Below are 12,914 nucleotides of genomic sequence, written 5' to 3' on the forward strand. Positions count from 1 at the left end.
CGCGTCATTGGTGCTCACGACGACGACCTCTGCAGTCCTTCGTCGACTGCACATCCCATCAGCTAGCAGCACGACAATGCTGCTCGCACTCGCCGCCGCGCTCGCGGCCCTCGCGGCCCCGGCTCTGGCCGGATCGCCCGTCCCCGGCCAGTTCAGCGCCGTCGACATGCTCACTACGCCCCGGCCGCACGCGGCCCTCGCGGCCCCGGGCGGACAGTATGCGCTCAACGTTGTCGACCAGTGGGATGAGGAGAGCGATGTGTGAGTGGAGGTTGGGGTGGCTGCTTGGGTGGGGTGGATCGAGTGGGAGAGGAGGAGGGACGGGGAGGATTGTGCAGGGAGAGCAGGGAAGGAGGAGAGAAGGAAGAAGGAAGGGGGAGGGAGGGCTTAGAGAAGGAAGCCCGCGACAGCCACCATCACCATCACTCCCATCACTTTGCTGACGCCACGCCCCAGCACAACCCGCACCGTCTACCTCCTGCACCCGCACGACCGCGACGCGCACCCCGAGCCGCTCTTCAGCGGGCGCACGTCCGAGGCCGCCGAGGTGCTCTGGCTCTCAAACGAGACGGTCGCCTACCTCAACGGCAGCGCGCTCTACCACTTCTCCGTCGCGCCCGACTCGTCCAAGCGCGTCATTCACCTGCTAGACTTCCCCGAGGGCATCGAGCCCTCGGCGATCCAGTACAACACTGAGAGCCGCACGCTCGCCTTCTCGGGCGCCGTGTGGACCGAGAACCTCGACTTTGAGCAGACTGCCGCCGGTGACAAGGCGTACGCCAACCGCGGGGACACGGGACAGGTGTACGACGACCTCTTCGTCCGCCACTGGGACACCTGGCGCGTTCCGGGCCGCGTGTACACCATCGGCACGACGGTCCTCCGCCGGCGCAGCGACCGGTCGTTCGAGTCGGACCACGAGTTTACAAACATCCTGAATGGCACCGGGCTGTACTCGCAGGCCGATGCCATCGCCGCCGACCAGTTCTCCCTCTCGCCCACGCACATTGCTTTCGCTCTCAAGCCGCCCCACCTCCAGATCGCGACCCACACCCGGCTGGACGTGCACCTCCAGCCCCTGGACCAGCCTGGCTCGCGCCCCATCCAGCTGACCCCCGGCGAGCATGGCGCAATCAGCGGCGTCGAGTTCTCGCCCGACGGCAAGAAGATTGCCTGGCTCGAGATGGCACAGGACGGCTACGAGAGCGACAGGCGCGTCGTCGTCGTGCACACCCTCAGCGGCAGCAAGTTCGGCTCGTCGGTCCGCTGGACGCAGGAGTGGGACCGCAGCCCCAGCGACATCACCTGGGCGCTCAACTCCGAGTCGCTGTACGTGCTGGCCGAGTACAACGGCCGCGTGCGCCCGTACCACCTCAGCACTCCTGGCCGCCTGCCCACGCCGATTGCCTTCCGCGGCTCGACCGCGGCCATCTCGCCAATCGACGACGACGACTCGCTCTTCATCCTCTCCGTCTCGTCGCTTGTCTCGCCCATCGAGGTCTACCTTCTCGACCTGGTGGAGGGTGGTGTCAGTGGTGACCCGGACAAGCAGCCTCCCGAGGCTGTCCACCGTCTCACCGACTACTCGGGCGCCCACATTAACGGCCGCCTCGACAGCTTCCACGGCCAGGAGCTCTGGTTCACTGGCGTCGACGACCGCAAGGTCATGGCCTGGGTCATCAAGCCCCGCGGATGGACCGAGGAGGACGCCGACAAGTCGTACCCGCTCGCCTTCTTCATCCACGGTGGTCCCCAGGGCGCGTGGAACGATGCGTGGTCGACCCGCTGGAACCTTGCCCTGTACGCCTCGGCCGGCTACTTTGTCGTCGCCGTCAACCCTACCGGCTCGACGGGCTACGGCCAGGAGTTCACCGACCGCATCGCGGGCCACTGGGGGGACAGGCCTTACCAGGACCTCGTTGCGGGCTACTTTGCCGCGCTCGACAAGTACCCCGAGATCGACCCCAACCGTACCACCGCTCTTGGTGCATCATACGGCGGCTACATGATCAACTGGATCAACGGCCACAACGTCTTTGGCTTCAAGGCGCTCGTGTACCACGACGGTATCCTCAGCACGGTCGACACGTACTACTCGACCGAGGAAGTCTGGTTCCCCAACCACGATTTCCAGGGTACGCTGATTGACAACCGGGCCAACTACGAGAAGTGGAGCCCGCTCAACCACGTCGCCGAGTGGAACACGCCCCAGCTCGTCATCCAGGGCGGCCAGGACTTCCGTCTCGCCGAGTCGCAGGCGATTGGCACGTTCACCGCGCTCCAGCTGCAGGGCGTGCCCAGCCGCTTCCTCTACTTCCACGACGAGAACCACTGGGTGCTCAAGCCGACAAACTCGCGCCGCTGGCACCACGAGGTGCTGCGCTGGCTCGACGAGTGGGTCGGCGCGGGCAAGCGGCACGTCGATCCCGAGGCCGAGGCGACCGAGGTCGAGGGCGACGTCAGCGGCCTCTTCTACGACGACTTCTCCGACATTGTGGGCGGCGCCGAGGCGTTTGTCGAGGACGTCGCGGCGAGTGTCGTTGAGGGCGTCGAGGAGCTGGTTGAGATGGTGCTTTGAAAGTTAGAGCCGTAGATCCCCGAAAGATGCAAGAATGAATGTCTGCCGGCGTGGCGGTGCACACCGGGACGGTCGCCGTTGTCGTGTCATGTCGGACAATGTCCACATGCACACGCATGCGTCTTAATCGCGCATGCGTAAAGTAATGGTCGCTGCCATTGTCGCCGAAGTCTCTCCGAGTGATGCTGATGATGCTGCGGATCATTGCCGTCGTGCGACGCCGAGGCGGTGCAAAACACGATCGAGATCGACGGGCGGCTGTTTTTGCCACTGTGCCGTGCCAGCCAGTAAAATGACGTAACGCGCGCGTAAAGTGCAGACAGACGACGTGACAACCAGCACCTGCCTGCCGAGCCAGCCAAGCCTCCCGTTTCATACTTAACCCGCCAGCACAATGGACCAGCGACTCTCTTCCCCCCAATCGCCCATCCACAACAATGTACGACGACAAGAAGTCGACAACCCCCAGCGGCGAGCAGGCCTTCCTCCTCGTCACTCTGCCCCACGTCACGGTGCGCCAGGTGTTTGAGGGCGAGCCCATGGTCCTGGCCACTGGCGAGCTGCAGTGAGTGGCCCTACCTTCCCCCTCCCTCCCTCTCCCTCCCCCTCCCCCTTACCCCTCCCCCCTCCCCCTCCATCACCCGCTAACACCCCCAGGCTCGAGTGCGTCGCCCTCCCCATCCCCGCCGAGATCGGGCACCAGACCGCCAACCCCTTCGCGGCCAACCAGTTCGAGCACGGCGCGCCGACCCACGACCTGTGGCTCGTCGTGCGCGTCGGCGACAGCTTTGAGCGCACGCTTGTTCCGGAAAACTTCCTCAAGGCGCGCCCGCCCAACACGCCGGCCGGAGCCACGGGCGGCGACGCCCTCCCCGTCCCAAGCTATGTGATCAGGGAGCCCGCCGTGCCCGGCGCCCAGCTCGTCCTCGAGCTCTCGCTGCCCCAGGACGCGTCGGCGCTCGACGACCTCCAGTTCTTCGAGACGCTGCTCACGCAGTACGGTGCGATCGAGCAGGGCGAGTCGGCCCTCACGGGGATTACCCTGCCCCCGGCTGGTGCGGCTGGCGCCGCCACTGGCGCCTCGGCTCAGGCGCTGGTGCAGGTCGAGCTCGAGCCTGAGGCGATCGAGATTCAGGGAGGCGAAGACCTCAAGGGCCAGCTCGTGCTCGTCGACGAGGAGACTGGCAAGGTGCTCGGCCAGCTCGAGACGACGCCCGAGGTGGCCGGCGCCGCCGTCGACCAGCAGCGGCCCGACGCCCCCGTCTTACTCGACTTTGGGACCATTGTCAACAACTACGCTGGCCGCGTGGTGCAAGTCGAGGAGATCCCGCCCGAGGAGATGAACGACTGGATGCTCCGCGGCGCGCACTACATGTCCAAGGGGATTCTGTACGTCGGCGGCGTGTCGTCGAGCGCCATCCTCTCGGGCGCCAACGTCCTCAAGCGCAACATCAAGCCCAACCCGCAGGCGACAACGTTCTCGCCTACGACGCAGGCAGCCATCCGTCGCACCCACAACGCGACAGTGTCCACCGTCAAGGTGACCAAGGGCACCATTGGCATGATCAACAAGGCGGTCGACTACGTCATCGACAGGAAGGGCAGCAGCGGCAAGCCCGTTCTCAAGCCTGGCCGCACGACTGTGAGCCCCGCGACGTCGACGTGGGGTAAGCCTGGCGCGCCTCCTGCTGCAACTCCTCCCCTTTCTAGCCCCTCGGCGACCGCTGGCAAGTCGGCTGCGGCAGACCCGCCTCCCTACTCGGCGTACGCCGCCGACGACAAGAAGGGCCCTGCTCCTGGCTCTGCCCCCGCGCAGGCCTCGCCGTTCCCGGACCAGGTGGCTGCCCCGGCCCTTCCCCCGCGCAAGAGGCCGTTCCTCAACCGCGTCGTGCTCGCCGGTGAGGTTGTGCTGTCGTCACTCGAGGCCGCGGGCAACGACCTCATCACGGCCGGCACGGTCGCGGCTTCGTCGGTCGTGCAGGCGAGATACGGTGATGAGGCGGGTCACGCGACTGCGCTCCTCGGCGGTACCGTGCGCAACGTTGCACTCGTGTACGTCGACGTGCGCGGTATCGGTCGCCGCGGTATCCTCAAGGCCACGGCGCGAGGATGGATCAAGGCCCGCCTCCGTGGCGGCCAGGAGGTCCGCCTGCATCCCGGTGCGCCGGTCGCGCAGAACGTCGACGGCGAGTTGATTGTCGGTGTTCCGCAGCAGGGAGGTGCGTACGGCCCGCCCAGCGAGGACCCTGCTGCACCCAAGGCCAGCTCGGGGTGGTTCGGTAAGAGCAAGAAGTAGTGGCACCGAGTGGCACCGAGCGGAGCGAGGTGTGCGGGGCGTGGGGAGTTGGTGAAAACGAACGGCGACGGTGACGACTAGACTCTGGGCGACTTGCCAATGTCATACACGACGGGTGGGCCTGGCGTACGGCCTCGGATAGCACATTGTAGCACGATGCAATAACATATCAACGGCGCGGGGTGGGGTGGTGGGTGGGTATGGGGAGTGGCCCATGAGGGATGTGGCGGATGTGGCACACGGGGTCTGTCGTCAACCGCCATTGAGTCACACATCAGATTGCATGCACAATGAACAATGCCCTTGCGAGCGATGCTACGGAAGGGGAACGATGACGGGCAGCGGGAAACGGGTATACACACGAAGTTAACATATGCACATGAACCTACAAGGGGTATCTCGGGCGCCGCAAGGGCTCACGTGGTGGGGGGGTATGCAGGGTATGCTGCGGTACACGGACATGGGCAGGGCTCAGGCGTTAGGGGATCCTATGGACATGGACGTGAGGAGGAGTGGTGAGGAGCGGTGAGGCAGTCATGTGTTGGGGTATACTATGGTACACGGAGGGGTATACTGGTGTACTATGGTACACCGAGGGTATACTGGTATACTATGGTACACGGAGGGGTATGCGGGTATACCATGGTACAAGGAGGGCAGGACAGGCAGGGTCAAAGCAAGGGGGCAGGCTACGCCTCCTCCTCCTCGTCATCGCTGGGCGGCGCGCCGCCACGGGGGAACGGCGTGCGCGCGCGGCGCGGCACCCAGGCGCGGGTGGTGGGGGCGGGGGCGGGGCCATTGGCAGCGGGGAAGGGGACAGCGGTGCCGTTGGCAGCGGGGGCGGGGGCGGCGGGGGTGCCGTTGGCAATGGAGGCGGAGGGGCCGGCGATGCCATTGGCGGCGGGGGCGGAGGGACCAGCAGTGCCGTTGGCAGCAGCCCGAGCAACGGGGGCCGACGGGCCGGGGAAGGGCACGACGGCGCGCGCGCCGCGGTGGGCCGGCGCGTCGAGGACGTACCCGGCGTTAACGGGCGCCGGCGCCGGGCGGGGCGTGCCCACGCGCTGCTGGGGCTGGGGCGCGAAGGGCTGGGGCGCGAAGCCCGAGACCCGGCGGGTGCCGGTGACCCCGTCGCCGCGGGGGGACGCGCGGCGGGCCGGCTCGGCGCGGGGGGGCGGCGCAGGCGGGGCAGGCGCGGGGAAGAAGTCGCGCTGGCGCGTCGGCTGGCCGGGGAACGCGGGCCCGGGGACGAGGTTGGCCCGGGCGGCGGCGTCGCGGCGCCACCCGACGATGATGGGCTCGGCGGGCGGGGCGAGGGTTGCGGACAGGGCCGCGTCGAGCGTCGCGGGGGTGACGCGGGCGCGCGCGGCGTCGGAGCAGCGGCGGCGGGAGAGCGCGACGGAGACGTGGGCCGGGCGGGCGGGGATGGCGGCGGGGGCGGAGCGGCCGCGGGGGGTGAGGGTGGGGGCAGTGGTGGCCGCGGGGTTGGCGGCGGCGGTACCGGCAGCCGCGGCGAGGGTGACGAGCGCCGGGCTGGTGATGCCACCCGCGGCGAGGGTGGCGAAGGCGGGGGTAGCCACCGCGGCGGTAGTGACGGCGGGCGCGAGCGCGGTGGTAGCGGCGGCGGCGGGAGCCGACACCCCGCGGCCCCTCATGCCCGTCATGCCGAGGGCGAGGTTGACCCCGCGGACATCGTACAGCACCACCCACGGCGAGTGCGACCTCTGGGGCGGCGACTCCACGACGGGCACGGGGCGGCGGTAGTGGACGGGCGGGGAGCGCGCGGCCGCCCAGCGCGCCGCCATGCGCTTGTGCACCTCCTTCCAAAACTTGCCGCAGTACGTGTCGGGCGTGTAGCCGGCCGGCACGGCGTGGGCCGAGCGGCAGATGGGGCAGCGGGGCGGGAGGTCGTCGCCGGTCCAGCGGGCGCGTGGGGGGCCGCGCTCGCCGTCGTCGTCGTCCCCGTCGTCGCCGGGGCCGGTGCCGCTGGGGCCCCCGAGCGGCGCGGGGCCTCCGTTGCCGCCGAAGCTGGCGCTCGAGCTCGAGCTCGGGCCGGGCGCGCCGCGCGCCGCGGAGGTCGACCCGCCGGCAGTGGCGGTGCGCACGCCCGGCGCCGAGGCGTAGCCGATGTACTCGAACGAGTCCTCCTCGCCCTCGGAGAACGGGCCAAACTGGAACCAGTCGTCGTCCTCGCTGTCCGAGTAGGCTGGGGTAGGGGGCTCGGGGCAGCCGCAGCCGACCCAGGGGTGGTTGCAGGGCGCGACGGTCGGGCCGGTACCCTCCGCGGCGGGGTGGGCGGGGCCGGGGGCGGTGGCCGCCGCGGTCTTCTGGCGGCGCATCGCGAGCTCGCCGGTGATGTGGAGCATCTCGGCGGTCGTGCGACTCGCGGACAGGATCACATCGGCGTCGGCGCGGTCGTCGCGCGGGCCTGCGAGGCGCAGGAGCTCGTTGCCCTGCTTCTGGCGGAGGTGCTCGGCCTCGGCCTCGGCGTCGGCGGCCACGTTATCCTTCCAGAACTTGACTTCGATTCTGAGGGTTCGCGCGAGCTCGGCGAGCTCGGCGGAGCGCGAGGGGCGGGACACGCCGTCGTCGTGATCGCGGTGGTGTGGGAGGCGGGTGTCGAGTGGCGGGTCGGCGGGCGGGAGGCCCGTGTCGAGCGACGAGTCGCCGTGCTTGACGTAGCCGGCGTACTCCAGCAGGTCGCGCAGCGCCACCACGCCGGCCTTGATGTCGTGGAGCAGCAGGCTCTGGAGCGAGAAAGCGCTCGGCGGGGCGGGGAGATTCTCGAGCGTGTCCCATGTCTGGTCGAGGTCTGTGTGGGTGGATGAGGGTGGTGGTGGGGGGAGGAGGACGACGTCAGCATGCACACAAACACCGAGCACCCATCCCACTCACTCTTCATGCGCAGCATAGTCTCGTTGACAAGGCGCTCCATGAACGCCTGGTCAGGCGAGTCGGAAGACCCACCGCCGGGGGCCGGCTCAGTGTGGCGCGAGTGTGGCGGTGTGTGGGCGTGAGTCGACGACGCGGGTGACGTGCCGATAACAGTCAGGACAGTCACGCGACCGTCATCGTTCTCGACAAAAAGCTTGGCAGGCGTGTCTGCAAGCAGCTTGGGCGAGCAGAGAAGAGGAGGTGCGTCGTGGTCATGGGGAGTGGTGGCGAGCTTGGCCTTGTACTTGTCCTCCAGGGAAAAGAGGTGCTCCACCCACTTGACGAGCTCGATGTTGTACTTGGCCTCAACGATGAGCGTGTGCTCGAGGGTGATGAACAAGTAGCGGTAGAGCGTCTTGAAAGCGTGCTTGATGACCGAGTCGGCGTCCAACACGATGACCTCGTTCGGGTGGGGCACGCAGCGGGTGTGCTTGAGTGCGACCTTGTTGAGGAGCCCGTAAACGGCGGCCCTGATCTCGGCGTTGTACGAGGCGGAGGTCGGGGGCGAGGGCAAGTCGGTGCGCATGGCGCCGTGTGGGGTTGAGTAAAGCTTTGTAGGTGTGCGAGAGAGCCAGTGAGGCGAGAGAGAGAGTGCGAGAGGGGGTGTGAGGATTGTGCGTGTTGGGCAGTTTACGACCCACGAGCGCACCTTTATACCCCCTCGCCGACATCGAACCACCCGCGAGCGCATCGCCGCCCCACCGACTCGAGATACCAAATCGCAGTACAGCCCTGCGAGTGTGCGCACCCCAAAGGTCCGGCGTGTGTGCTCTGGCGCTGGCGTTAGCGGCCTCGAGGACGGCGTGTGTGGTGCGAGATGGTGGGCGCAGCGCAGCGCGTAACGTCGCATAAATTGGGGAAAATGACGCCGAGCGCGCTGCTCAGCGCCGAGCTGTGTGCACCTCGTCGGGGTGCACGGTCGCACCGAGCAACGGTGCTTCTCTCGTGCCGCTGCCAACGAGCCAAAGGAGCTTGCTCGGGGCTGGGTTCCGGCTCGAGCACGCCGCCCACCCTCGACCAGCCCCCATTCGCCCCCCTGTCCTCCAGCTTCCCACCTCGCCCCTCGTCCTCTACAATACCAAATGCCCCACCCCGTTCCGTTCCCAGGGCGCACGCAGCGGGAAGGAAGCGCCGAGCAGACGACGCGCCGAGGACGAGCGCCACCGTGCACCGCACTGTCGGCGGCAAGCACGCGCGCGCGGACACGCGCAAAGTCTTCCCATGGCCCTGGGTATACCACGTACGTTTTTCCACGCGCCGGGATGCATGGGCGCGGCGGCAGCGGGCGGGTGGGGGGTGGGTGGATGGGTGTGTGTGGCGGCTGTGCGCCGTCGCCGCCGGCGGTCTTGGCGCCCCACGATTAGAACGGAGTGGGTTAGGGCTTCTGGGTGGGAGCGAGTCGCGCTGGCCACTGGGTGTGGGTTAGTCGTCAGTCGTCAGTCGCCACCCCTCGCCACCCCCCTCCCCCTGCAATTCTCGCGTCTCACCCAGGCGACTCACCGGCTCACTGAGCATTTTTTCCTCGACGCTACCGACCTCCTGCGACCACCTCGCTCTTGCGATAGACCAGAACCGTCGAGCGCCGCCAGCTTCCAGCTCACCTCGGGCATCAACGGCAGCGATGGCAGCGACAACCCCCTCCCGTCCCCGCGCCCCCGCCAACGCGCCAGACCAACTCCCACCCGCCCGCAGTGTTGATACGCCCGCCGCCGCATTCTCGGTGGATATCGAGTATCGCCCGGACGTGCTCGTACCACGCCCACGCACGTTTACCCACTCGGCGGTTAGGCTCAACCTCCCCCCCTCCCCTTACTTGCTCACGGCGCTTGATCCTGGTCCGCGGCTGCGACCGCCCGCGCCTCGTCGGTCGTGCCCTGTCGGTCGGGCGACTGGACGTCTGGAGCTGCTGGCCCCCCTTCCCACCTCGTCAGTCGAGTCACCACCCCCTCAGGTCGCGTCGGCCTCCTCCCAGCGAGCCCCCGCCCCACCAAGTTCTTGTCGTCTGCGCGCTGCTCTCCGACTGGAGGTTTGGCCGCAACGCCGGCGTCTCCGACCACCACGGCCCGCCATGCTCCCAATATGCCCCCCAGCCATGCTCCTACAAGCGTCTCCGAGAGCGGTGCGTTTTTCCTGCACGCGTGCACTCCCAACCCGACGCCGCGTCAGCTCCCCCGGTTCCGACGGCTCACGTGTGTTGTGTGGGCAGTTGTGGCACTTCTCCCACACGCCGTACGAGAGTCGAATCGTCTCCGGCGGCGAGGTCACTACGCTGGGAGATTAATTTTCAGGTATCCTCTAGATCTTGATGTAAATTCATCGCTGTGGGAGTGGGATAAGCAAGACGAGAGACGAGCGCCGGCCACCCGTCACGAAAGCTTTAAGTCGCACCGCGGCAAGCGCATCTGTGCACGCTGAGTTCCTTCTGGGACATTGGGGGGTTGTTCTCCCCCTACCGTGCACGCCCGGGCTTGTTTTCCCTTCTCCTTCCGTAGGGCAGGGCTAATTGATGTAGGGCAGGGCCAACTGATTTGAGAACAAAACGGCCATCCGAAGTGGGAGGAGGAGATGAACATGGTCACATTGGGAGGACAGCCCCTTCATACCCCAGGGGACCTGGTTCCCCACCTCATCGCTTTCACTCCATTCTCCGATTTCTCCCTCAGTCTAGCACTCACAACCCATGCTAGAATGTACAATCATCCACTTTTCGCGCCTTTCACGTTGGCTCTGCTTCGCCCGGGGATCAGGAAGGAGGGGGAGGCAGGAGGAGGCAGGAGGCGCCAGGGGCGCCACGCACCCTCGTTGTATTGTCTGAACGCCTTGTCGTGCCGAGCACCTCACCCTGCTAGCATCCACCGGCCGGTATCTCGTCATAACCCTCAACACAGAAGGAGCCTGCAGTAGATTCTCGACGATCCGGGGTGGCGTGTGGCGCGTTCTCCTCGCCAGTGCATCCGCGCCGCCTTTGTGCCACATTCACTGCCAACTCCACACTCCACCGGCATAGCCACACCCGCACATGTTCATTGCTATGGATATGTAGAATATACAATGCTATTAATCTACATCGCTGCGTCTAGCTCGACACCTGGAGCTCGGGCTCGGCGGGCTTGAACTCAGACGCGCCTGGGTTGAGCGTCGACTCGGCGGCTGGCGCAGCAAACTTTCTGCTCGCCGTCATGCCGCCCGAAGCAATGCCTCCGGCCTGTGCTGGCGCCGCAGCCTTGGATGGCTTGGCTCCTCCGGGCACAGGCCTCGAGGCGGGGTGCGAGAACTTGCAGTCGGCTGTGGTGTCAGTGCAGCCCGCGACGTACGCGGTCGCTTACCTCTCGTGCAGCGCTCGCCGAAGCGGCATGGGCGTGCAGTCTTGACGTCGTCGAGGGCCGAGTCTAAGGAGGCCTTGCCGCCGGCCTCGGCACTGTCCGCAGCCGTAGCAGCGCCGCCGTTGGTCAAAGCCGGGGGAGGAATGGGGTTGCCGTTGGCGTCCTCGTGGCGGTACTGACACTTCGGGTTGGTGCAGTTCTGATACCTGCACAGAACACGGCTGGGGCCCGCAGACTCGCCGCCATTGGCGGCGGCCGGGCTGACGTGGCTCTTGATACACTCGGCGTCCTTGCAGTCCTTGCCGGCCTCGCACGCCTCTTCGCTCAACACCATACCAGTCTTCTCGTCGGCAACAGGCGAAGGGTGGCTATAGATACAGCGAGCGTTGCTGCAGCCCACGCCAAACTTGCACAGAGCTGTAGACGTCGGCTTGGTGGGGATTGGCCCGAGCGCGCCCCCGCGAGGCTGGATCGGCGAGACGGCATGTCCACCAAGCTTGGTTCCAGCCGGAACCTTCGCAGGCGTCGGGCGCCCTTGGGGTCGTGGGGCGGGTGGACGAGCAGGACGGTTCTGATAGGTCAGCACGATGCAACTCCTGGGACCCACCTGTTGCATGTTGGCCATCTGCTCGGCCATGGCGACCATGTTGGCCTGCATGGCCATCATCTGCATCATCATCTCTTGCTGTCCCGGTGCGAAGCCCTGGCCGGGGAAGCCGCCGTGAGGAGGACGGAACCCAGGCTGCTGATGCCTGGGTCCAGGTCCGAATCCTGGGCCATTCATGTGACCGCCGCGGCCGTTGGCAGCTCCACGAACGTTCAAGCCGCGAGGCGGAAGGCCACCAGGTCCGCCACCGCGGGGGCCGAGTCGGTCGCTCAAGCTCCGGCCAGGCTGAGGTCCGCCCTGAGGTCCGCCGCGGGGGCCAGTTGGTGCGTTGTCAGGAGCTCGGCGCTTGTTCTGCTCGTCGCCGGTGTTGTCAAACTTGCGCTTCGTGCCCTCCACAGCTGATGCGAACATGCGGCTCCCAGCAGATGGGCCGGGGGCAGAAGGCTCGGCAGGGGCGTCGGAATCTGTCGAGGCGGGGGCCAGTTCTGGTGCGGTCTCTGGCTCAGGCTGTTCTGGGGCGGCAATCTTGTTGCGGCGGTCGAACAGCCAGTCGAGGAAGGAGGACTCGAAGTCGGAGCCAACGACTGGGGGATTAGCTACTGAAGGACGGACAGCAACTCACGATCTGCCATTTCCGCCTCCACTTTGTCTACAAAGGTCAGCTATTATTCTTCCCGTCGTGTCGAGGAACGCACCACGAGCGTTGCCGTTGGCTGCAATGTCAGCTCTTGCCACCGAGCGATCCCAAGAAGCCCAACTCACCGAGCAACACGCAAACATATTCTGCCATTACCGAGTCTTTGCTCGTCAGTCTGGGTCCAAAGTCCCCGTCCTCACCATTCGACTCGGCCCATTCGCGCCGTTCAAGCTCGGCCTGCACCTCGGCCTGTTGCAAGTCAGTGACTGTGGGTGGACTCGTGTGATGGGCACGCGCACTGACCTGGAGGGCTTTTGACTGCTCCTCGCTGAGAGCTGTGGTCGACATGCTGGGTAAAGAGTGCTAGAGTGCTGAAGGTCGCGTTTTCGGTGTGCAGTTGGGTCTGTGTCGAGTCGAGCAAGCGCTGAGAGTCGACCGAGAGTCTTGTTGTGCACTGAGTAATGGAGAATAATAGAGAGCGATTAGATCGACACAAGAGGTGGAGGAAGTGGCTAGAATCGCCGTTTTCCCGTTGTGTGGCT

General features: G+C 66.6%; 4 protein-coding genes across 4 annotated transcripts; 2 read left to right on the forward strand and 2 right to left on the reverse strand.

Annotated features, from left to right (window-relative positions):
• Positions 1-76: 76 nt before the first annotated feature.
• dpp5 (Dipeptidyl-peptidase 5) lies at positions 77-2,578 on the forward strand (the record flags this gene model as incomplete). The annotated part of the gene is made up of 2 exons (XM_069351137.1): positions 77-261; positions 457-2,578. 2 exons carry the CDS (start codon positions 77-79, stop codon positions 2,576-2,578), a joined length of 2,307 nt encoding a protein of 768 aa, XP_069211523.1.
• Positions 2,579-3,015: 437 nt separating this feature from the next.
• On the forward strand, positions 3,016-4,874 carry Q8F55_002544 (uncharacterized protein; the record flags this gene model as incomplete). The annotated part of the gene is made up of 2 exons (XM_069351138.1): positions 3,016-3,143; positions 3,236-4,874. The coding sequence occupies 2 exons, from the start codon at positions 3,016-3,018 to the stop codon at positions 4,872-4,874; spliced, it is 1,767 nt and encodes a 588-aa protein (XP_069211524.1).
• Positions 4,875-5,563: 689 nt separating this feature from the next.
• Positions 5,564-8,331, reverse strand: Q8F55_002545 (uncharacterized protein; the record flags this gene model as incomplete). The annotated part of the gene is made up of 2 exons (XM_069351139.1): positions 5,564-7,683; positions 7,767-8,331. 2 exons carry the CDS (start codon positions 8,329-8,331, stop codon positions 5,564-5,566), a joined length of 2,685 nt encoding a protein of 894 aa, XP_069211525.1.
• A 2,550-nt stretch (positions 8,332-10,881) lies between these two features.
• Positions 10,882-12,720, reverse strand: NAB2 (mRNA-binding protein nab2; the record flags this gene model as incomplete). Its single annotated transcript, XM_069351140.1, has 8 exons — positions 10,882-11,090; positions 11,132-11,699; positions 11,736-12,319; positions 12,358-12,384; positions 12,431-12,448; positions 12,498-12,533; positions 12,573-12,621; positions 12,676-12,720. 8 exons carry the CDS (start codon positions 12,718-12,720, stop codon positions 10,882-10,884), a joined length of 1,536 nt encoding a protein of 511 aa, XP_069211526.1.
• Between the last annotated feature and the right edge of the window lie 194 nt (positions 12,721-12,914).

Source organism: Vanrija albida, assembly GCF_041260175.1.
Source record: "Vanrija albida strain AlHP1 chromosome Unknown contig_2, whole genome shotgun sequence".
NCBI lineage: Eukaryota > Fungi > Basidiomycota > Tremellomycetes > Trichosporonales > Trichosporonaceae > Vanrija > Vanrija albida.